At 47.7% G+C, this 24,827-nt stretch overlaps 1 protein-coding gene across 1 annotated transcript; it reads right to left on the bottom strand.

The window, feature by feature from the left end:
- LOC103179729 (cadherin-7-like) lies at nt 1-21,487 on the bottom strand. Its single transcript, XM_007895125.2, has 11 exons — nt 21,350-21,487; nt 20,327-20,621; nt 18,915-19,034; nt 13,512-13,679; nt 9,834-10,021; nt 9,157-9,410; nt 7,221-7,357; nt 5,387-5,508; nt 4,263-4,380; nt 2,595-2,837; nt 1-593 (listed from the first exon to the last, which is right to left on the bottom strand). Exons 1-11 carry the CDS (start codon nt 21,485-21,487, stop codon nt 106-108), a joined length of 2,271 nt encoding a protein of 756 aa, XP_007893316.2. The 3' UTR covers nt 1-105.
- Nucleotides 21,488-24,827: the final 3,340 nt, after the last annotated feature.

The following is a 24,827-nucleotide window of genomic DNA, read 5'->3' as shown; positions in this document are numbered from 1 at the left end:
GTGGACCTTAGTCTTCTTTCTCCCAGCAAGTTCTTGTGTCTTAAGTCGTTTGTTATTTACCGAGTGCCTTGCGAGGACCTTCCACCTCCTTTGCTCTCCCACTGTTTACAACGATGCAGCATCTCGGTGGCTGCCGTACAAGTCTGCCAGCTTCTTGAAGTGAGGACCCCAGTCGCCGAGGTACCCGTAATGGGGGTCCGCTGTCGAGGAGGCCAAGGAGCTCAGAGACCCTGCGACCGAGCCCTCCCCCTCGAAGACGTAGGTCTGCAAGCAATCGAAGGGGGGGGCGCAGGGGTCGGTGTCTGCCTCGCTCAGTCTGTCCCGGATAAACTCCCTGAAGATGGTGTCGTCCGGACCGCACCTCAGTGACCGCCTGTACATGGTCGGCAGGTCGGTGACCGAGGCCCTTCGAGTCTTGGCTTCTCGAATGACTTTGGGGTTCCTCAGGGCCACCATATCGAAGGCCTGAGTGTCCTCTTCGCCCCCACCTTCGTCATCGTACCTCACCGTGTTCTCCTTCACCCCGTGATCCTCGCTGACAAACAGAGGCTCCTTCTTGTGCCTGCGCAGTGTCAGGAGCAGTAACACCAACACTGAGAGGACAGAGAGTAACAGCGTCAGCTGACGCAGAGGGAATAAGGTTATACTTAACAATGTTATGATAGTAACACGGTCCGGCAGGGCCATGACATTTAATATGGCCTGAGTGAAGTCCGAGTCACAGGCAAACTGTTTAAGTCGTATGAAATCTGATTTAATCAATAATCTAGACGGCACAGGTGTAATTCAACTCAGCCGGTCAGTGGCCATGAGGTGATGGGTCAAGATTACATTTCCCGCAATTCAATGCAGAGGGTAAGTGAGGGAGTATTGCGGTGGAGGGGAGCAGGGTTACAAGTTAGGAGGTGATTAATATGAGTGGTGCAAAGTAATTAAGTGTTTTTGATAAGAAACTGAACGGGGCTCGGGTGAAAGTACGACTGAGGCGTTGAAACAATTTATAAAGTGAAGATTTATGCGAACCGTTGCGAGGTCTCAAAGCGCTGCACAGAAAGTACTGTAAAGTGTAGTGACTGTGTAGTTTGTGGGCGAAACAGGGCAGCCAATTGCGCACAGCAGCGTCACACAAACAGTCGTGGATTGAGTGACCAAATTATTATTATTATTTTACTTATTTATTGTACCTATGTCCTGGCCAACAATGTTCAATGCAATGCAAACACACTCAATGCAAACACCCCCCAGCACTGCAATGGAATGTCACGTTTCGCCCACGGTCAATCCACTTTACAGTATATCCTGTGAAGCGCTTTGAAACGTCTCAAGGACGTGATGAGGCGCTATATCAAATGCAAAGAACATTTCTTATCTTAGACTGTGTGATTCCAAGTCCCGACGTGGGGGCTCGAACCCACAATCTTCTGACCCAGAGGTGACTGCGCCAGGCGGACGGACGCACAGTGGAGTAAAGACGTGAGCAATGCACCTTCAGAACACATTGACTTTGCTCGCTCCTCTCCTGTTCCCTGTAACAAATCAGTCTGGCTTTGCGGCTCTCTCTCCTGTCTGCGCGCCCGCCCGCCCGCCCGCCCGCCTGCCAGTGACGGGAAGCAAAGCTCTTGGGCGAGTGTGGGCAGCGGGCGAACTTTCTTGCTCCCTCATTCGAATTCATCCCACAATCGCAGCGTCCGACCTGATGTAAAGTTTTAATACCGTTCGCGGACCTTTGGTATCAAGTGCTATTTGGGAGCTAGCCAAACAGCACTTATATAACAAGCTGATCGCTTCCGTGAAATTTCCATTATATTTACTGGGAATAGTCTGTGCAGTTTCTTATAACCTCTCCTGTCACTATTCATCTGCTTGCCTCAGTCCATTACAGAGCGAGGAAACCTTAGTGGGAAAACATGGATTGTGGAAGCTCTTTTGGGTCGGGATGTTAGGGGAATAAAGCTTCTATATTACATTGCTTATTACAGTAATAATCATCATAATCAGCATAATCATCACAATAATCATAATAATCATAATCATCATAACAATCAGAATGATCATAATAATCATAATAACCGTAATAATTCTAATAATCATATTAATCGTAAATAATCATCATAATTATAATAATAATCTTGCATTTGATATAGCGCTTTTCACATCTTCTAGACGTCTCAGAATAGAATAGACTGTAAAGTGAATTGACTGCATATTTGTGGGCGAAATGATAATAATCCTTAAATTTGCTTCCAATGAACAGGAACTTCTCAAAGCGCTTCACAGGTTATACTGTAAGGTGCAAAGACTGTGTGTTTCACAGGCGAAACCGGCAGTCGGTTTGCACCCAGCCGTGGAGTGAGCGACCGGTTTTATTTGGCCAGGACCGCAGGGATCTTTAACATCCACCTGAACAGGCAGACGGGACCTCGGTTTAACGTCTCATCCAAAGGACGGCACCTGTGAAAATGCCATACCCCCCCCACCCCACTGCCTCCACACCTCCTGATCCAAACCTCCTGTTCGGGTCCAAATCCTTGACCGTCCAGCGCCTTGGGACGTATGAAAGGCGCCATGTAAATGTTGTTGTTGTTGTCGCTCACCTATTACCATGAGCAAGCAGACGAGGATGGCTATGAGGGGGCCGGTGGTGAGGCCTGCGGGCAGAGCGAATGGGTTCACGTTGCAGAGCTGGTTGCTGTTGCAGGCGCAGACACGGACTGTCAGGGTGTTGGTGCTGGTCAGTGACGGACTCCCATCGTCCACAATGATCACCGGCACCAAGTGAACAGCCTGTTCTCTCCGGCTGAACCAGGCTCTCCGCGTCAGGATCACAGCTGTGTTATCTACAACAACAACAAGTTGCGTTTACACAACGCCCCTCAAGCAGGGTAGCGTCCCAGAGCGCTTGACAGTGGTTGGAGCACAACACCGAGCCAGGGGGTACGGTCAAACAGGAAGGTCTTCAGGCGCGGGGCAGAGGGATAGAGGAAGAGAGTTCCAGAGTTTCGGGGCGTAGTGGCTGAAAGTGCAGCGCTGATGGTGGAACAGAAGCGTGCAAAATACACTGAAAACAATCAGAGTTTCAGTAGATAATCGACGAGTGTTAAATAACATCAACAACACTTACATCCGATGCTGTGCCTTTCAGGTCAGGAAGCCGTCTCAAAGCGCTTTACAGGATTTACTGCTAAGTGTAGTGACTGCGGAAATCAGTCCTGCAAACCAGGCTGAAATGTCTAATAAATGTCTAAATTGCTAATAATAATGGAACAGGCCCGAGGGGTTGAATGGCCCAGTCCTGTTCCTATCTCCTTTGTGAGACTGAAATATGGGGACTAAGTGACTCTTCTGAACATCCGGCTTTGTGAGAGCTGAGAATTGGTCTCCGCTTGGAATTGGGGAAGGAGCTTGCTCCTGGGGTCCATTTTTTTGTGGAATCCTGTAGCTTAGTGGTGAGAGCACTTGCCCCGCAGGCGAGAGAACCCGGGTTCGATTCCCGGTAGGGTGAAACATTGGGCAAGTTTCCTTACTCCACAAGCCTCTGAGTACCGGTTGTCAGTCGATCGGCGCACCGCTTTTCCGGGGATAATAATCCCTGAAAAAAGAATTTGGTCACTCAATCCACGACTCTTTGTGGGACGCTGCTGTGTGCAATTGGTTGCTGTGTTTCGCCCACAAAATATACATTTATTCAGTTTACAGTATATTCTATGAAGCATTTCAAGATGTCTTGAAGACATAATAGGGCACTATACCAAATGCAAGGATTATTATTATTATTTCTCCTAGTTCTTGTCATCCGCACTTGCAAACAATTGTCCATAACTTATATAATTAATAATAATAATAATAATGATAACCCTTGCATTTGATATAGAGCCTCATCACGTCTTTGAGACGTCTCAAAGTACTTCACGGAATATTCTGTTAAGTGAATTGACGATATTTTGTGGGCAGCCAATTCCGCACAGCAGTGTCTCACAAACAGTCATGGATTGAGTGACCACATTTTTTTTTTGGAGGGATAAAAAAAGTGATCTGCCAATCGACTAACAGCCGGGATCCTACTTACTGCCAAGTAAACAGACATGTGTGGAGTAAGGAAACTTGTCCAAAGTTTTGCCCTGTCCGGGAATTGAACCCAAGTCCTTTCGCTTGCAAGGCTAACCACTATGCTATAGGACTCCAACCGAGACAGCCTCACATACTGTTGGAAAGACACTGGGAGGATCAATGATCAAACAGGAGCAGAAAGGACGATGTCCTACCTCGATTATCTCTGACAGTGAAATTGGCTTTGCTGATAGCCTCGGGCGCCAAGGCAAAGTGGAAGTGATGTCCATTCGGTGGCTCATCCTTATCCACTGCGCTGATGGTGTGGATCAACTGCCATAATAATAATAATAATATTACAATAAATAAAAATAATAATCTTTGCACTTGATATAGCGCCTTATCACTTTGCGAAACTTCTCAAAGGGCGCCACAGGAAAGCGGATTGACTGTGTATTGTAGGGGCGAAACACGGCAGACAATTTCTGCACAGCAGTGTCCCACAAACAGCCATGGATTGAGTGACCAATTTTACTCGGGGGATTGTTGGCCAGGACACCGGGAGAGAGAGATTCCCTTCTCTTTTCGAATAGTGCCGTGGGATCTTTAATGTCCACCTGAACAGGCAGACGGGACCTCTGAAGAACATCTGAAGAATGGCATCACCGACAATGCAACACCCCCCAGCACTGCACTGGAGCATAATAATAATAATAATAATAATCCTTACATTTGATATAGCGCTTTTCCCGTCGGGAGGACGTCCCAAAGCGCTTCCCAGAATATACTGTAAAGTGAATTGACTGTATATTTGTGGGCGAACGCAGCAGCCAATTGCGCACAGCAATGTCCCACAAACAGTCGTAGATTGAAAATGACCAATTTATTATTGTGTTTTGTTTTGGAGGGATTATTATTAGGCTCTGTGTGGAGTAAGGACACTTGCCCAAGGTTTCGCCCTCTGCCTGGAATTGAACTCAGGTCTCTCACTTGCAAAGCGAGTGCTCTAACCGCTGAGCCACAGCTTAGACTATGTGATTCCAAGTCCTGCTGCGAGGATTGAACCCACAAAGATTTCAAATCACTTGATTGGATCCGACACTTCCCAATGTAACATTTTTGTGACCAAATTATTATTATTTATTCAATTTATTCAATAATTCAATAATTAGTGATTATTACCCCCAGAAAGCAATGTGCCAATCGACTAACAACAGGGTTGCTACCTACAGCTAAGTAAACAATTTCTGCCCTTGTGAAAATTATCATCGATGAAAGCTATTAAATGCAGTTTGCAAATTTCCCTCAAGGTAAGAGTTCAGTAAATGAAGGCCTTTACCTGTTCCCTCTTTCCGTTCTCACACACAAAAGCCTTGTATGGGATTGGGAATTCAGGAACGTGGTCATTCACATCCACAACCTGGATACGCACAGAGACTTTAGTAACTTTGGTAGGATCATCTGTGGGGGGAAAGTGGAGGTCAAATGAGGTCAAAGCTGTCCAGCGATGTGAGACCATTTTATGTCTGTCACCTGTTCTCAGAATGATGTTCAGGATCCTGTGGTGCTGTTCATAAAGGTGTCCTGGACAGCAATATATTAATAATAATCCCTGCATTTCATATAGCACTTTATCATGTTGAGACGTCTCAAAGCGCTTCACAGAATATACTTTGTGTGGAGTCCTGTAGCTCAGTGGTTAGAGCACTCGCTTTGAAAGCGAGAGACCTGAGTTCAATTCCAGGCAGAGGGCGAAACCTTGGGCAAGTTTCCTTACTCCACACAGAGCCTAATGATAATCCCTCCAAAAAAACAAAACAATAATAAATTGGTCATTTTCAATCCATGACTGTTTGTGGGACATTGCTGTGCGCAATTGGCTGCCGCGTTCGCCCACAAATATACAGTCAATTCACTTTACAATGTGTTCTGTGAAGCGCTTTGGGACGTCCTCCAGACGTGAAAAGCGCTATATCAAATGCAAGGATTATTATTATTTTTTATTATTATACTGTAAAGTGAATTGACTGTGTGTTTTGTGGGCGAAACACAGATTGATTGACCAAATTATTATTATTATGTTTGAATAGATTATTAGCCCTGGAAAGTGATCCGACAATCGACTAACAACTGGTTCCTACTTACTGCTAGGTAAACAGAGGCGTGTGGAGTAAGAACACTTGGATAAGGTTTCATACTGCCCGGGAATCGAACCCGGGTCCTCTCGCTTGCGAGGTGAATGCACTAACAACTACACTACTGGAATCTATGTAACTCTGTGAATGGAGGTCGACATCCATTGAGCTTTAAACAAAACCTTTCCCTCTGGAGTTTTGAAGAATGAGGTCGATTCCAATAGTGGGTGGATTGCAAGTCAACAGTCTGATGGGCAAATAATCTCTTCTTGTGACGTGAATTGTCACACTCTCTGTGTTGTTCCACTTATGTGCTCCAATTGACAGCAGATGACAGTAATTCTTTGGCAAAGCCCTGAAAAGGGGTGGGGGTATTTTCAAGAAGTCTTTCATCTTTTAATAATATAATAATAATCCTTGCATTTGAAATAGCTCCTTATTACGACGTTGAAACATCCTTTGGAATGAGATTCTATTTCTGAGCTTACATCCGCCTGTTCAGGTGGATGTTAGAGATCTCGCGGTGCTATTGGAAAAGAGAAGAGAGTTTCTCTCTCCTGGTGTCCTGGCCGAGAAGCCCTCAGATACAATAAATCTCTTCCATCACTTCATGGCTGTTTGTAGAACAAAGATGTGTGCAAATTGGTTGCAGTGTTTGCCTGCAATATGTTCAGTCAATAAATGTTACAGGCAATCCTGTGAAGCGCTTTGAGACGTATCCCTAACATGAAAGGCACAATAATAAGAAGAATGATCCTTGCATTTGATACAGTGCCTTATCATTTCATTGAGACGCCTCAAAGGGCTTTACAGAATTTACTGTCAAGTGGATTGACGACTGTGTATATTGTGGGCGAAATGTAGCAGCCAATTTGCACACAGCAGTGTCCCACAAACAGTCGAGGATTCAGTGCTGGGTCTTCTCGCTTGCGAGGCGAGTGTGCTAACGGCACCGCAGCAAATGCAAGGCTTGTTTATGTACATTGGACACGTCTGTGAAGGAGCGCATTGCGATTTTCACAATGAATTAGCACCTACTCGCTTCTGAGGCCGAGACGGATAAATTGTACCAAGGAACAGCCTCTCGATCCAGTCTTTTGGAAGTGGTTAGGGTTCCATTATTGGCGTCAATGTTGAAATTTCTGTCCTCGTCAGTGCTCCAATCAATGGAATACCTGCACAACAGACAGACAGACAGACAGACAGTCAGACAGACAGACAGACAGACAGAAAGATAGATAGATAGATAGATAGATAAATAGATAGATAGATAGATAAACGTGTTGCTTTGTGTTGCTCATCTCTACCCATTCTTGTTCGTCCAGAAAAACAATCACTGCACTTGACAATAAAAATGGAGTCCCATAGCGTAGTGGTTAGGGAGCTCGCCTCGCAAGCGAGAGGACCCAGTTTCAATTCCCAGCCGGGGCGAAACCTAAGGAAAGTTTCCTTACTCCACACGCCTCTCTTCACTTAGCAGTAAGAAGTCGATTGGCGGATCGCTATCTGTAGGTAAAAGTCCCTCCAACAAAAACGTAGTCACTCAACCCACGACTGTTTGTGGGACACTGCTGTGTGCAATTGGCTGCCGTGTTTCGCCCACAAAATATATATATTCCCTGAAGCACTTTGAAACGTCTCGATGAGCCGCGACGTCAAATGGAAGGATTATTATTATTATATGATTATTATTATACGTCTGCTCCTATGGATTTGGAAGGACATGTGTGACACATTACATCCAAACATGCCCAGAGAAACAGCAGACTAAAAGAGGCAGAAGGAAAGTGTGCAGAGATACTGTGGTGCGATCATTGTCGGTGGTGAATAATTAATGAGACACTTGAAAGTTAATTGTTTTTCGAGAAGTCTTTGAAAGCTCATTAGACCTCAAATGGCAATATAATGTCACTGATAACAGTCACCCACATTAACCGGTCACCTGTTCGTCACGGACATTTCCACTCACTGTCTATTTTTCATTAAAGCAATCGTTGGAAGTGGAACAACTATTGCCCCTCAGGTAGGGTAGCGTCCCAGAGCGCCTGATAGTGGCGGAGTATGAGGTCTAGCCGGGGGGAGGGGGTGGTGAGTGGAGGCACGGTTGAAAGAGGAAGATGTTTAGGCCAGACCTGAAGATGGGGAAGGATGGGACAAAACGGAGGGATAGAGGAAGAGAGTTTCAGAATTTCGGGGTGTCTGACGCATGCGGAGACCCATCACTGTGCTTAAGAGAATCCAAACCAAACTGAGAATTCCACGCCTCCCACCTACACGTGGAAATCCCAGAGATAGATTGTTGGAATAGGGATGCGCTCTCTCTCTCTGGAGGGACACATCCTGTTTACCTAATTCCAGAGAGTAAGAGAAGGGAGTCTCCATGTCCCGGCCAACATTCTCCCAAGTGAAAAAAGGTGGTCACTTGTTTCATTGCTGTTTGTGGGACGTTGCAGTGAGGAACTCTGCTGCAGCATTTACCTACAGTCGCTCCATTTGGGGCTAAATCCTGTGAAGCGCTTTGAGACGTCACTCTGATGTGATAAGGGAGAGGACTCGGGTTCCATTCCCAGGTGGGGAGAAATCTTAGGCAAGTTTCCTCACTCCACATGCCTCTGTATACCTAGCAGTAAATAGGAACTGATTCGATAACAGCTTTAAAGAGAGAAGTAGATAGTTATTTAGGGAGGACAAGTTTGCAGGGCTATGGGGTGAGAGCGGGGGAGTGGGACTGATTTGGATAGCTCTTGTCAAAGCCGGCACAGACATGATGGGCCGAATGGCCTCCTTCTATGCTGCATAATTCTATGATTCTATGAACCCGGTTGTTAGTCGATTGGCGGATCTGGGGCTAATAATCCCTCCAAAAAATAATTGTTCACTCAATCCACGATTGTTTGAGTCTCAAAGACGTGATACGGCGCTACATTAAATGCTATTATTAATATTATTATTACGATTAACAGGTGTTGCTTACCTGACTGCGCTGTTTGCAATGTCTGGGTCTCTTGCGGCAACCACACCAACGATGGTACCAGCTGCTCTCTCTTCCTCCACCTTCAGGTTGTACTCAGGGGAGGTGAAGCACGGTGGCTCATCAACATCATCCACATTGATCTTCACATTGGTCACATCTTTGAACGTTCCCAGATGGAGGAATCGGGGATCGAGGTGTGTGTTGCTAACCTTCACGCGGATGCTAATCCTTCTTTTGGTCTCGTAGTCCAGTGGCTGCAGTAAGGCACACAGACAAGTCAGCTATTTTTGGACTTATAATCCACAGATGACCAGTCTTGCAACAGATGAAAAGGTTTTAAAGAGTTTTCTCTAGAAACATTATAATGACTAAACCACGAGAGCTTGCAGTCACGCACGGGGTAGAGTGTCGTAGCACTTAACAGTGACCCTCCAAGCTGGGCAGAGAGCAGCGATGACTGACCGCAGGCATGGTCGAAAAGGAAACGACAACAACAATAAATGGGCAAGGGAGGGGGCGAGGTGGAGTTTTTTTTAAGGGATTATTAGCCCCGGAAAGCGATCCACCAATCGACTAACAACCGTCTTCCTACTTGCTGCTGGATAAGTAGGAACCTGGAACTACAGAAATCCCGAGCCGGCTGAATAAAGAATAAAAAGAAGACTGGTGAGTTGGACCTGCTTTAATATGATGACACCTTCTTGGGTCTTATCATCTGTGAAGATGTCGAATGCATCGGAACCATCGTCTTTCTCGATGGCGAAGCTCATCTCTGCATTTTCCCCCATGTCAGCATCCGTGGCCTTCACTCTCCCCACTGTCGAGTCCACTCCGGCAGACTCCAGCACGGCTAAATGGTACAGCTCTGGGAGAAACAAACCGAAAGGAAAAACGGTAGCTTAGTGGTTAGAGCGCTCGCTTCATAAAGCCAGCGGACCTGGGTTCGATTCCCGGGCAGGGCAAAACCTTCGGCAAGTTTCCTTACTCCACACGCCTCAGTGAGTAGAAACATGGTTGTTAGTCATTTAGCAGATTGCTTTTCCCTGGTGTAATAATCAGTAAAAATAATAATAGTTATTCAATCCACAACTGTTTGTGGGACACTGCTGTGAGCAATTGTCTGCCGTGTTTCGCCCACAAAATACACAGATGCGATAAGGCACTGTATCAAAGGCAAGGATTATTATTATTATAAAGAATGTGATTAAAAAAATAGTCAGACTTGAACGCAGAGTCTGTGACTGAGAAACGGTTCCCAATGGCATGATTTATTCCATATTAAACACAAGTCAACTGCACTTCATTAGGACCTCAGCTTGCAATTAAAAAATAATGAATTGGAGGTAGAGTGTCGGTGCTGTAATTGTTTTCAGGCGATTGCTATATAATAATAATAATAATAATCCGTACATTTTATATCGCGCTGTATCATATCATTGAGACTCAAACAGTCGTGGATTGGAAAGGGATTATTATCTTCCGCAAAGCAATCTGCCAATCGACTAACAACTGGATGCCTACTTACTGCTGGGTAAACAGAGGCATGTGGAGTAAGGAAATTTGCCTAAGGCCTCTCCTCGTGTGGGAATGGAACCTGGTTCCTCTCGCGTGCGAGGTGAGTAATCTAACCAATACGCTACAGGACTCCACAAAGTCCGCTACAATACTTGGATATTGTGGACACAGTAATGTAAGGATTCTTCTTATTACTGTATCAAATGCAGAGATTGCTGTCATTATTAAAACGCTGCAATGTTGAGATTTGCTCTCATTCTCTCCGCACTCTCTCTTAAGCAGTTCAGTGATTTAATATTACAATCAGCTCCTGCGAGGTATCAGTGCTGTACATCAGTGACTGCTTCCCCCACCACCCACCGCTGTGATCGAGCCCTCTCATGATTGACGCTTCAACGAAGCAGAGATTAACACGCCAGTTTTCATCAGTCTCCTAAATTGTGATGCTTTCCGATGGAGCTATTGCACAAAGAACCATCAGTAAAAGAATCATAGAGAACCTGGCAATTTTGGTCACTTGTTTTCTCCGTCTCCTCAACCTTCCTAAGGTCTCCCCTCCCCCAGCTCGGGCTCTCAGTCAGCTCTGTATCCTGTTGTATAAAGGGCTGCAGAAATGTAAATTGCTGTTGTGTCTAGTTTTGGTCACCCTGATTTAGGAAGTAATAATAATAAATATGACATATTGCATTTCTGCAGCACCCAAGGCCCTGGGCAATGAGGGGTTTGCACCCGAGCTGAGGGTTGGGATCAGAGAGGGGTGGAGGGCAAAAGGGGTGGAGGAGGGAAGATGACCGAAGACATGGTACAAAAGGAAGGTGTTGAGAATGGCCTTAAAGTATAAATCATTAGTTTGAGTATTATTTGAGTGAAGCAATCCATCCCTGCCCTTTAAAACTCCCTTTATCTTGCCCCCTCCCTCCCTCCCTCCCCACTCCTTCCCTCCCTCCCTCCCTCCCTCAATATCTTTCAACTGCGCTTTTGATCACCTTTTCTCTCCCCTTCTCCTCAACTTTCCTAAGATACCGCCCTCCCCCAGCTCGCTCTGTGTCCTGACACGAAAGGCATTGCATAAACGCATATTGCTGTTGTAGCTGTTGTGTCCAGTTTTGGTCACCCTGATATAGGAAGGATGTCAGCAACAACAGCAAATTGCAGTTATACACGCCTTTCGCGTCGGGAGGACGTCTCAAGGCGCTGGGCAACGAGGGCTTTGCGAGGGCGGTGGAGGAGGGAGGATGACTGGAGGCAGAGTCGAAAAAGATCTTGAAATCGATCCATTCTGTAATAAAATTCTGATTTATGAGACAAAACACTCTCCTAGATTAAGAGTCAGTGAAATGTATGAATATGGGGAAAGAGCGGGGGAATCGGACCGATTGGGCAGCTCTTCCAAAGAACCACACAGGCACGATGGGCCGAATGGCCTCCTTCTGTGCTGTAATATTCTACGATTCCACGAAATCTGTAGTGTTCGAACTCTGAGGTCCAGATTACGTTGGGGACAGATCTGTACGTAACAGTTAGGACTAGTGGACTCTGGGCAGTATCCAACCCAGATCTCATCCTAAATTATTCATCTGCATTTCAGACTGACAGATTGCCACGCCAGGCGGTCTATCCAAATGGATTTCACTTGACAAAGTAGTTATGGTAACAAATACATGCTGACACTTACAGGATGACACTACATCCTGCCTTCAATATTTATGACTCTTATGATAATGAGAGCTCCCTGCAGCGCTGCAAAATAATAATATAATAATAATAATCCTTGTAATTGATACAGCGCCTTATCACGTTTTCGAGACGTCTCAAAGCGCTTCACAGAATATACCGTAAAGTGAATTCACTGTATATTTTGTGGGCGAAACGCGGCAGCCAATTGGGCACAGGAATGTCCCACAAACAGTCGTGGATTGAGTGACCACATTTTTTTGGAAGGTTTTATTGCTCCCCAGAAAAGCGATCTGCCAATCGATTAACAACCAAGGGTCCAACTTACGGGTTCCTGCTTTCTACCACAGAGGCATATGGAGAAAGGAAACTCGCCTAAGGTTTCATCCTGACTGGGAATCAAACCTGGGTCCTCTCTCTTGCGAGACAAGCTCTGGTCCACGCCTTTATCACCTCAAGGATGGACTATGGGAACTCTCTCCTCGCCGGCCTTCCCGGCCCTCCCTCCACACTGCAGGTCATTCAGAACTCTACAGCTCGTGTACTGTCCCGCACCAGACACCGCGACCACATCACTCCCACCCTCGCTCGCCTCCACTGGCTCCCCATCCCCCAGAGGATCGAATTCAAGATCCTCATCCTCACCTATAAGGCCATCCACGGCCTCGCTCCCTCCTACCTCTCCGACCTACTATCCCCTTACCTACCTGCCCATACCCTCCGTTCCTCTGGCTCCGGTCTGCTCCACATCCCCCGCCCCAACCGCCCTACCATCGGTGGCCGGGCCTTCAGCCTCTCAGCCCCGAGGCTCTGGAACTCCATCCCCCAGTGCCTTCGCTGCCTCCTCCCTTTCCTCCTTCAAGGCCGGTCTCAAAACCTTTCTCTTTGACCGAGCCTTCAGCTCCCCTCTCGACTCTCTACCCCCACCTCGCTCCCACCCTCCCCTCCCCTCCCTCTGACCATTTCCCCCCTCCTCGCTCCCTCCCTTCCCTCCCCTCATCCTGACCATTTCCCCCCTGCTCGGGTCCTGACCCAACTGTACAGTGCCTTGGGACGTCCTCCTGACGTAAAAGGCGCTCTATAAATGAAATCTTGTTGTTGTTGTTGTAACCAATACACTACAGGACTCCACAAATGCATTTCACAACAGCTCCACAAATACTTACTGTGTTGAAACTTGGGACCGTTGTCATTAACATCAGATAGGTTGATGGTGACGGTTGTCGTAGCTGATAGTCCACCCTTCAACCCGGCCATATCTCTGCCCTCTATGAGGACCAGATGCTGAGCTTTGGTCTCTCTGTCCATATCCGATAAAGCTGCTCTGATAATTCCTGCAAAACAAATGTCGTTTGGTTCAGAACGATTTTCCCAGCAAGTTAGTAATGAACAGGCCAGAATTTAATATCATCACACAATCTATTAGTAATAATAATAACACAACAGCAGCCACAGAAACATCAGCATCAACCCCAATAATAATAATAATAATAATCTTTGCATTTGATATAGCGCCTGATTACGTCATTGAGACATCTCAAAATGCTTCACAGAATATACTGTAATGTGAATTGACTGTATTTTGTGGGCAAAATGCGGCAGCCAATTGTGCACAGCAGTGTCCCACAAACAGTCGTGGATTAATTAAAACGTACATTTTTTTTCTGAAATGATTATTAACACTGGAAAGCAATCTGCCAATCCAACTGGGTTCCTCCGTATTGGAAGGTAAACAGAGGCATGTGGAGTAAGAAAACTTGCCTAAGGGTTCACTCCGCCTGGGAATTGAGCCCCGGTCCGCTTGCTTACGAGGCAAGTGCTCTGACCAATACACGACAGGACAGGATGTTGGGATAACAATTCTCCTGTGGAATGGTTTTAAAGTGGCCCAGGTGTCAGCCCGGCTCAGTGCGTGTCAGCCCGGCTCAGTGCGAGTCAGCCCGGCTCAGTGCGTGTCAGCCCGGCTCAGTGCGAGTCAGCCCGGCTCAGTGCGTGTCAGCCCGGCTCAGTGGGTGTCAGCCCGGCTCAGTGCGTGTCAGCCCGGCTCAGTGCGTGTCAGCCCGGCTCAGTGCGAGTCAGCCCGGCTCAGTGCGTGTCAGCCCGGCTCAGTGCGTGTCAGCCCGGCTCAGTGCGTGTCAGCCCGGCTCAGTGCGTGTCAGCCCGGCTCAGTGCGTGTCAGCCCGGCTCAGCGCGTGTCAGCCCGGCTCAGTGCGTGTCAGCCCGGCTCAGTGGGTGTCAGCCCGGCTCAGCGGGTGTCAGCCCGGCTCAGTGGGTGTCAGCCCGGCTCAGCGCGTGTCAGCCCGGCTCAGTGCGTGTCAGCCCGGCTCAGTGGGTGTCAGCCCGGCTCAGTGGGTGTCAGCCCGGCTCAGTGGGTGTCAGCCCGGCTCAGCGCGTGTCAGCCTGGCTCAGCGCGTGTCAGCCCGGCTCAGTGCGTGTCAGCCCGGCTCAGTATGCGCAAATTGATCCATATTTACATCCACAAAACCCAGTCACTCCACTTTGCTGTAATATCTGCGAAGCAATTGGAGACAGCTTCGTGATGTGAAAGGCGCAATATCAAATGTAAGGATTTTTAATAAGATCATCAATCAAGGCTTTGTCCATCTTATGCATTTCAAAGAAAATTAGAATTATAAATTAGGATTGCTGGAGAAACACTCTGTGGAATCTGTGCAGATTAGTATTCATCAGATTCCTTCTGAAGTCCTGATGAATGTTTCCTGCAGTAAAGTGTTGACACTTATTTTGAAGCTGGACACGACTGCTAAAAGAAGCAAATGGGACCTCGATTTAACATCTCATCCGAAGGACGGCACCTCTGACAATGCGACACCCCCCCCCCCACCATCCTCCGGTGCTGCATTGGACAGTCAGCTTAGACCCTGTGATTCCAAGTCCTGACTCAGAGACGAGAGAGCTACCACTGCGCCAGGCTGACACGGAAGCCAATCTGTCCCTTTCCAATCATTTGGTGTGAGTGAGGTCAACGTTATAACAACCACAACAACTTGCATTCATGTAGCGCCCTTCACACAGGTAGCGTCTCGGAACGCTTAAACAGTGGTGAAGGAGGGGGGGCAAGGCGGAGGGATTGGGGGCAGAGGGGACAAGGCACAGAAACCATTGGAGCAGGAATTGAAGATTACTCGTTCGGAAAGGAGAAACGATAGGACTTGATGGGTGGGGGGAGGTCAGTGGGAGAGGAAATAAGAGCTGCATTCACCCATCTGTCCCATTTGAATGAATGGGAATCAATGGCTTCTCACTCTGATCTTATTGACGCTGTTATTAAATATTAATCCGCTCCCTTCTTTGATGGCTGACATCAACCTCTATTTTTAGAATACAACTTGAAAGCCACTTGTTAAGCGATGTCGTTTTTAAACCAAAAATCGCTCACACTAAAAATATCCGTCAAAGGAACAATATAATGATAATAATCTTTGCATTTGATATAGAGCTTTATCACCACTTTGAGACGTCTCAAAGCGCTTGACATGTGCATCTGACTGCCAGGATGGTGGAAGGCAAACTGGATGGATCATGGTCCTCTTTCGTCGAGCAATTCTTATGTTCTTATGAGACGTCTCGAAGTCCTTCGCAAAAGTCCCTTGGTGACATCATCCGCAGACATGGGGTAAATTTCTACGTGTATGCAGATGACACCCAACTCTCCCTCTGTCTCCACCCTCAACTCCAGGACCACTGGCGTCCTGACTGACTGCCTGTCCGACATCAAGTCCTGGACGAGGGACAACTGTCTCCAACTCAACGTCAGCAAGACCGAGGCCCTCCTGATTGGCTCATACCAGCGCCTCCGCACCTCAGGCTCTGGCAGCTTCAGCCTCTATGGCTGCACATTCAACCCCACTAAGCCAGTCAGGAACCTGGGGGTCTTGTTTGATCCTGAACTGTCCTTTCTCCCGCACATCCACGCCATGGCCGGCACTGCCTACCAGTGGCCGGGCTTTCAGCCTCTCTGCCCTCACACTCTGGAACTCCATCCCACAGTCCCTTCGCCTCTCTTCCTCCCTCGCCTCCTTCAAGGGCGGTCTCAAGACCCTTCTCTTCGACCGTGTCTTTGGTCTCCCTCCCACCTCTCTGCCTTCCCTCACCCCTACCCCACCCCTCCCCCATGCTCGGGTCCTGACATCTGACTGTTCAGCGCTTTGGGACGTCCTCCCGACGTGAAAGGCGCTCTATAAATATAATTTTGTTATTGTTGTATAATGTAAAGTGAATTGACTCTATTTTGTGGGCAAAACACGGCAGCCAATTGAGCACAGCAGTGTCCACAAACAGTCGTGGATTGAGTGACCAAATTATTATTACAACAAGTGATCATTACTCCTAGAAAAGCAATCTGACAATCAAGTAATAACCGGGTTCCTACTTACTGCTAGGTAAATAGATCCTCATCCTCACCTACAAGGCCATTCACGGCCTTGGTCCCTCCTACCTCTCCGACCTACTATCCCCCTACCTACCCGCCCGTACCCTCCGTTCCTCTGGCTCCGGTCTGCTCCACATCCCCCGCCCCAACCGGCCTACCATCGTTGGCCGGACCTTCAGCCTCTCAGCCCCGAGGCTCTGGAACTCCATCCCCAGTGCCTTCGCCGCTTCCTCCCTTTCCTCCTTCAAGGCCGGTCTCAAGACCTTTCTCTTTGACCGTGCCTTCAGCTCCCCTCTTGAATCTCTACCCCCTCCTCGCTCCCTCTCTTCCCTCCCCTCACCCTGACCATTTCCCCCCTGCTCCGGGCCCGACCCAACTGTCCAGCGCCTTGGGACGTCCTCCCGATGTGAAAGGCACTCTGTAAATGAAATCTTGTTGTTGTTGTAGAGGTGAGTGGAGTAAGGAAACTAGTTGATCCTCTCACTCAAATCCCTTCATGCCCTCGCACCTCCTTACCTATCTGATTTGCTGCCCCCCCCCCACTCCCTTATCTACTGCCCCTCTGGCCGGCTCTGGTCTCCTATTTGTCCCTTGTCCCCTCCGCTCCACCATTGGCGTCTGTGCATTCAGTCACTACACCCTGAATTTCTGGAACTCTCTCCCTCAAACCCTCCGCCTTGCCCCCTCCCTCCCCACTTTCAAATCCCACCTAAATACCTTCCGTTTTGATCGAATTTACGGTCACCTGGCCCCTCCCTCTCCCCCTGGCTTGGAGTTAGATTCGGTCACTGTTACGGCACTATATAAAGACGTAATAATGAAGTGCTCAGGGACGCTACCCAGTGTGAAGGGCGCTATATAAATTGCTGTTGTTGTTGTCGTCTAACCTTTCGCCTTGCTGGGGAATCAAACACTGGTCCTCTGACTTGCGAGGCGAGTGCTCCAACCGACACACTACAGGACTCTGCAATATTTCAAAATAATCCGAAGAATCCAACAGAATTTAATCTGAGATTCGATCCGAGCGCTTCTAGGGCCTTGTTGTCCATGTTGTAAAATGGTTATAGCTTTGGTGCCTCTTATTAAGCCCATTAACATCAAGTGGAGCAACATCAAAGCTCTGTGAAGTTTGGTAAAATGTGGAAAATCAAAGGACGAGAGAAAAAACATGTTTACTTTTATTCCTCGCTCTTTCTCTCTCTCTCTGTCTCACTGTCTTTCGTTCTCTCTCTCTCTCTCTCTCGCTCTCGCTCCGAGCTAGTGATGCAAGCTATCGTGAATGTTGACATCAAATATTAGCTCAGTGCGGAAGTCTGAGAGAAAGGGCAGAGGAAGTTAACGAGAATGATTCTGGGTATGAAGGGCTACAGTTATCAGGAGAGATTGGAGAAGCTGGGCCTGTTTTCTTTGGAGCGGAGAAGATCGAGGGGGAACTGATAGAGGTGCACAGAATTATGAAGGGTTTTGACAAGGTTAATAGGGAGACGTTATTTCCACCCATAAGGGAGTCAGTGACTAGGGGACAACTTAATAATAATCCTTGCATTTGATATAGCGCCTTATCAAGTCATCGAGACGTCTCAAAGCGCTTCACAGAATGTACCGTAAAGTGGATTGACTATATTTTGTGGGCGAAATGCAGCAGCCAATTGCGCACAGCAGTGTCCCACAACCATAGCCACAAGAAAAGTGAAAGGAGAACTCAGGGGGATTTTTATCACTCAGAAAGTGGTTGGGGTATGGAACGCCCTGCATCGTAGGGTGATGGAGACATATTGCACTGTAGCTTTCAAGAAGGAAGTAGACAGATATATTATAGAGAAATTATAGAATTTAATTACCGTTAAACAGGATTGAGAGCCCAAATTTGTTTTTTGGGGGGAGGGATTACTACCCCCGGAAAACGATCAGCCAATCGACTAACAACCGGGTCCCTACTGACTGCTAAGTAAACACAGATGTGTGGAGTAAGGAAACTTGCCCGGTTTTGCCCTGCCCGGGAATCAAACCCAGGCCCTCTCACTTGCGAGGCGAGTGTGCAAACTGCTATGCTTAGGGGACTCCACTTAAATAAGATGAATATAATAAATAATAATAATAATCCTTGCATTTGATGTAGGGCCTTATCACGTCGTAGAGACGTCTCAAGCTGCCAGTCGTGAGATGCCCTGCTCACCTGTCGTTGGCTCCACGGAGAAATATGGCTGTCCCTGCAGGAGCTGATACAGAACCCTGGCGTGGTTCCCCGTGTCAGCATCATCAGCGTCTATCGCTGTCACCTGTGTCACTGAGGTTCCTGCACAGAACATAAGCCAAGAGGATAAGTAAACATTAGCATATTATTATAATAATAATTATTAATCATAATAATAATAAAACTCTTGCATTCGATGTAAGAATAATAATCCTCGCATTTGATACAGTGCCTTATCACGTCGTTGAGACGTCTCAAAGCGCTTCACAGGATATACTGTAAAGTGGAGTGACTGTGTATTTTGTGGGTGAAACGCGGCAGCCAGTTGCGCACAGCAGCGTCCCACGAACAGTCGTGGAGCGAGCGACTGGGGGGATTGTTGGCCAGGACACTGGGAGAGAGTTCCCTTCTCTCTTTGAGCAGCTCAACGGGATCTTTAACATCCACCCGAACAGTCAGAAGGGACCTCGGTTTAACGTCACATCCTTGTGAAGCTGCACTGCACCTTCTCTCTGTATCGCTTTGATAGCCCTTTCTACCGTGCGGTACCCAGCTGTGGACTAACCCTTGAGCAAGCAAGCGTTGAAGTAAAATATCGTCCTCGCCCCAGTGTGTTCTTGCTTCCTCACAGCAGCGTTCAAGCCTTTCATGTTATATTGCAAGTGAGTGAATGGTTCCATTGCCTCAAGTACAGAACTATTTGCCTAAGCTGTAGAAAAAGCTCAGGCAAACAAGCATGTGATATGAGTAATAGTTTTGGAGTGGTGGTGAGTGTAAATGTAGTTTTATTGTTCACTGCGCCCAAAGGATGATGCAGCGCCTCCCTGAATGCAACAATAGCAGTGGTTATATTGAACCTGTCAAATAGGATGAACATCTTGAAACAAATCGCAAGGACAATCGTCCTACAAATTGCCTTGAAATGAGTGACCGATTTTAATGGTGGCCTGGACCTGGTGAGAAACTGCCTCTCTAGTAACGAAGGATGCAGCCAAGGCAATATTTCAACTCCTCCGCATGTCAAGTGGAGTCCTGTAGGGTAGCGGTTAGCATGCTCGCCTCGCAACCGAGAGGACCCGGGTTCGATTCCTGGGTGAATCCGCATGCCTCTGTTTACCTAGCAGGAACACAGTTTGTTATTCGATTGGCAGGTCCCTTTCCTGGGGTAATAATCCCTTCCGCCACCCCCCAAAAAAATTGGTCACTCAATCCACGACTGTTTGTGGGACATTGCTTGCCAATTGGCTGCCGGGTTTCCCTTTACAGTATATTCTGTGAAGCGCTTTTGGATGTCTCCACGACATGATAAGGCTTTGTATCAAATGCAAGGATTATTATTATTATTATTATTATTATATGATTTCGATTCTGGAACCTTTCCTTCTTTCACTTACCTACAGGTGACATTTCAGGGATAGTTACAATGTAGGGTCCATCCACAAATTTGGGTTCATTGTCGTTGATGTCCTGGACTTGGATACAGATCTCGATCTCAGGCTCCACGTGCTGCTTTGTTAGCTTGTCCACCACTTGTGCCCTCAGAGAGTAGAAAGGTATTTTCTCTCGATCCAGTTTCTTCAGGAGGTGAATGTCACCTTTGTCCTTGTCAATGGTGAATATAGTGCCGACTCCGATACCCGAGAGGGTATGTTTCACAGACCTGTTGACGCTGTCTACTTCAGAGTGGAGCTACAACGATAAGATAATAATACAATAAAACTCACCTAAGTCTTGTCTTTATCAATCGGATAATTGCTTCAGTCGTACATGCAACTGAGTCCCATTCAGTTTCCTATCAAAAACCACTTGGATTTATTTCCACTACTCATATTAATCACCTGCTACCTGTAACACTGCTCCCTTACCCTCCATTACTCTCGCGCTTACCGGCTGCAGTGAATCGCGGGAAACATGGTCTTTGTCCGTCGGTGCATGCGCAGAACTTCACTTCCCGCGATTCAATGTGGTTCCAACGTTTGCTGGCAAGTGCACATGCGGCGACGGGTCAAGACATATTGAATCGCGGCAAACATAATATTGACCCGTCACCTCGAGCGGCTGCAGTGAATTATACATTCGCGCTGTAGATTATTGACTAAACTGGATTTTATACAATTTACAGTTCGCCTGTAACTCCATCCCACAGTCCCTTCACCTCATCCCCTCCCTTGCCTTCTTCAAGACCCGTCTCAAGACCCTCGTCCTTGACCGCGCCTTCGGCCACCCTCCTACCCTTACCCTCCCCCCTCCCTACCCCAACCCCCAGCTTGGATCCCAAATCCCTGACTGTCCAGCGCCTTGGGATGAAAGTCCTCCTGACGTGAAAAGCGCCGTGTAAATGTAATTAGTTGTTGCTGTTGTTGTTGTCCCTCTTCACTTCATTAAGCAGGTTCAAACAAAGATGGAGAAACACTCACATTCCCGATGTAAACCGGTTCAGATCCTGTATGCTCCTCAGGGACAAAGAACTGGATCTGGGTCCTGTTCCGTTCGGCTTGACGGTGGGATGGACCCGGCTCTTCCCAGTCCTGGTGCCTGGCATGCTCAGGGGTCATTGGGCAAAAGTCTGCCAACGCCCAACCCACCACCACCAACACTGGCCACCAACTGGAGCAACGTAACATTGCTGGAGGGTAGTGTGCCCGGGTTGAAGGACTTATGTGGAGTATAAACTCCGGCACGGATTAGTTGGCCCAGACTGTTTCCTCGCCGTAGCCAAGTGCTGGGATTTCTGCAGGAAAAGTAACTGTCCTGACAACAGCGACCTGCAGAAGCCTGGCAAAGCACTCGTCAGTTCGGCTCTGCCAATCCGTGTTTTTCGCAGAAATTAGTTCAACTCCACGTGATCCTACAGAGACAAAACAAAATTTTACTTTTCATCACAATCAGTGTTTTAGGGTTTATCCCCCCCCTACCCTTAATACCACTCACAGTCGTCTTCCCCACACCCCCACCCACCTCGGAAACCAGCAGTTTCATTCACCCAGGTCCTCACCAGGCTCCACTGGTTCCCTTTCACCAAACGGATCAACTTCAAGATCCTCTTATTCGTCTTCAAATCCCTTTGTGTCCTGGCACCTCCATACCTTTCCCACCTGCTTTCTCCCCACTCCGTCATCTGTTGCCTCTGCTCATCTGACTCTAGCCACCTGCCTGTCCCTCATCCCCTCCGCTCCACCATCGTTGGCCGTGCTTTCAGCCACTACGTCCCGAAACCTTGGAACTCTCTTCCTCAATCTCTCCACCTTGCCCCCTCCTTCCCCATTTTCAGACCATGACTGAAGACCACCTCCCACGGTTTGGTGTCAGGCTCCGCTATGGTCAAGTGGTCTGAGACGCTACTCTGCATGAAAGGCCACTTAATTGTTCTACGTCTCACTGCTAGAGTTACTAAACCACGTTTGCCCTTGCTGGGGTGGGGGGGGGGCAATTTTGACGACAACTCTAATTGGTGTTCGCACACTACCTTTCATGTTGAGTGTTGATGTCTGAAAGTGGCTTAATACAATAGAATACAATACAAATTTACACTTATACACCACTGATAGCTAAAGCCAATTTCTGCACCAGCAATATGGTTGGGCTGAGTGGCCTGTTTCCGTGCTGCAAAGGTTGAAAGCTACGACCTGCCGATGGTGGAATGGAGCTGATGAGGGATGGGCAGGAGGCTGGAGCCAGCCGAGCGGAGGCAGTGGGTGGTGGGTTTGCGAGGTAAGCAGGTCGGAGAGCCAGGGAGGTGCCAGGGCATGAAGGGATTTGTAGATGAGTGAGAGGATCTTGATAGGTACTCTGATAGGTAGTCAGTGGAGCCTGGCAAGGACTGGGGTGATGGAGGTATGGAGTTTGGTGGGGGTAAGGATATGGGCAAAAGAGTTTTGAATTAGCTGGACCTTGTGTATGGTGGAGCTGGGGAGACTGGGAAGGATTGGAGTAGTTGCAAGAGAAACAATATCCAGCAAACCACACATAAGTTATATCAGTTGAAACCATAAGATTTAATATGACTTACATGAAGTCCAATTTGCAGTCATAAGTCGTAAAAAATATAATTTAATCAATAATCTACACTGCGCCTGCGAAATTCAATGCAGCTGGTAAGTGAGGGAGTAGTGGAGGGGGGTAAGGGAGCGGTATTGTGAAGGCCAAAGGCGCAGTCGAAGAGGAAGGTCTTTACACGGGACTTGAACAACAACAACAAAATTATATTCGTATAGCGCCTTTCACGTCGGGAGAATGTCCCACGCTGCTGGACAGTCAGTGTTTTGGAGGCAAGAGAGGGGTTAGGGCGGAGGGATTGCAGGATGGAGTTCCAGAGTGCGAAGGCAGAGATCCTGAATGCCTGATAGCCATGGTTGAATGGCCTCCTCCTGTGGTGTAAGGTCTCTCCTTGGGCAAGATTAGTCCGATTAGTCCACAGGATTAGGCAATAAAGTTCCCTGGTTTCCTTCTACAAATCGCATTGCTAGCAAGAGCAACAGCACATTACTGCCTTTCCAAGGCAGAGATGTGTGGAGCTTTAGGCATTACCCGGTCAGCTTCTGAACTGATTTCTCTTCCTTTGTACATTCATAATGAGAGTACTTGTGTTTCGTGGCGAGATAAGAAGCTTGCTACACATAAGGGACAGTATTGGGGTAAGCTGAGCCGTTTATCTTTACACATGCGCCAGTGCCAAAGATTAGGTGTTCATATCTCTCAAATTAAGTGACTGGTTCCCATTATCAATTGTAAATGCCGCTTTCCTATCAGCCGCTCTGTCACTGACTGAATGTGATTTATACGGTAAATTACACAGGAATGCACTCTTTCGGACAATGCAACGGAAAAACCACAAAGCATTTTTTTGTTCGCCAATAGTGGGTCACTCTTCCCTCCATAAACTGCGGATTATTCATAACTCTGCAGCTCGTGTCCTCTCCCGTACGTGACTTTGTCACCCGCATCCTCGGCCGGCTTCACTGGCTCCCCATCCCCCAGAGGATCAAGTTCAATCTTATTATTATATTATATAAAATCCTCGTCCTTGCCTTTAAAGCCCTCCATAACCTTGCTCCTCTCGACCTCCATGCCGTCCTAAAACCATACCAATCCGTCCACTCCCACCGCTCGCAGGCAATGGCCTGCTTCATGTCTCCTTCCCAACCTGGTCAACTATTGGCGGTTGAGCCTATAGCCTTTCTGCCACCACCCTCCGGTATTCTATCCCGGAGCCCTTCTGACTTACCCCTCACTTACCTCCTTCAAAGCCCATCTCAAGACTTTGCTTTTCAACCGTGCCTTCGGTCAGCTTCTCTCCTCCACCCCCGTCGCCCTCCACCCCTCTCTGGTCCCAACCTATAGCTCGGTTGCTAGTACCTTGGAGAACCTCAAGACGTGAAAGGCACTATATAAATGCAATTTGTTGTCCTCCTGAACAGGCATATGGGAGCTTAGTTTAACATCTCATTCAAAGGACAGCACCTCAAGACAATGCAATACCCCCCAGCACTGCACTAGAGTGTCAGCTTAGGCTTTGTGATTCCAAATCTCGACATGGAACTTGAACCCATAGCCTTGTGACTCAGAGACGAGAGCATTACCACTGCACCACGCTGATGCACAAACCATTACCCTCGGAAAGAGATCCACCAATCGATTATCAAACAGGTTCCTACTTACTGCTAGGTAAACTGAGGCGTGTGGAGTAAGGAAACCTGCCTAAGGTTTTGTCCTGCCCGGGAATCGAACCCAGTTCCTCTTACTTACGAGGTGAGGATGCTAACCACTCGCTGTCTCTAGGACTTCAGTGGCTGAACCTATTTGCCTAGTGAATTGTGACTGTGATTGGAATACACTTAAGCCGAGGGTGATATGCGGAGCCACGTGAATTGTCACTGGTTGAATGGGTGACGTGCT

This window comes from Callorhinchus milii, unplaced genomic scaffold (genome assembly GCF_018977255.1).
Source record: "Callorhinchus milii isolate IMCB2004 unplaced genomic scaffold, IMCB_Cmil_1.0 Scaffold2, whole genome shotgun sequence".
NCBI lineage: Eukaryota > Metazoa > Chordata > Chondrichthyes > Chimaeriformes > Callorhinchidae > Callorhinchus > Callorhinchus milii.
This window is presented reverse-complemented; position numbering and strand designations above follow the sequence as displayed.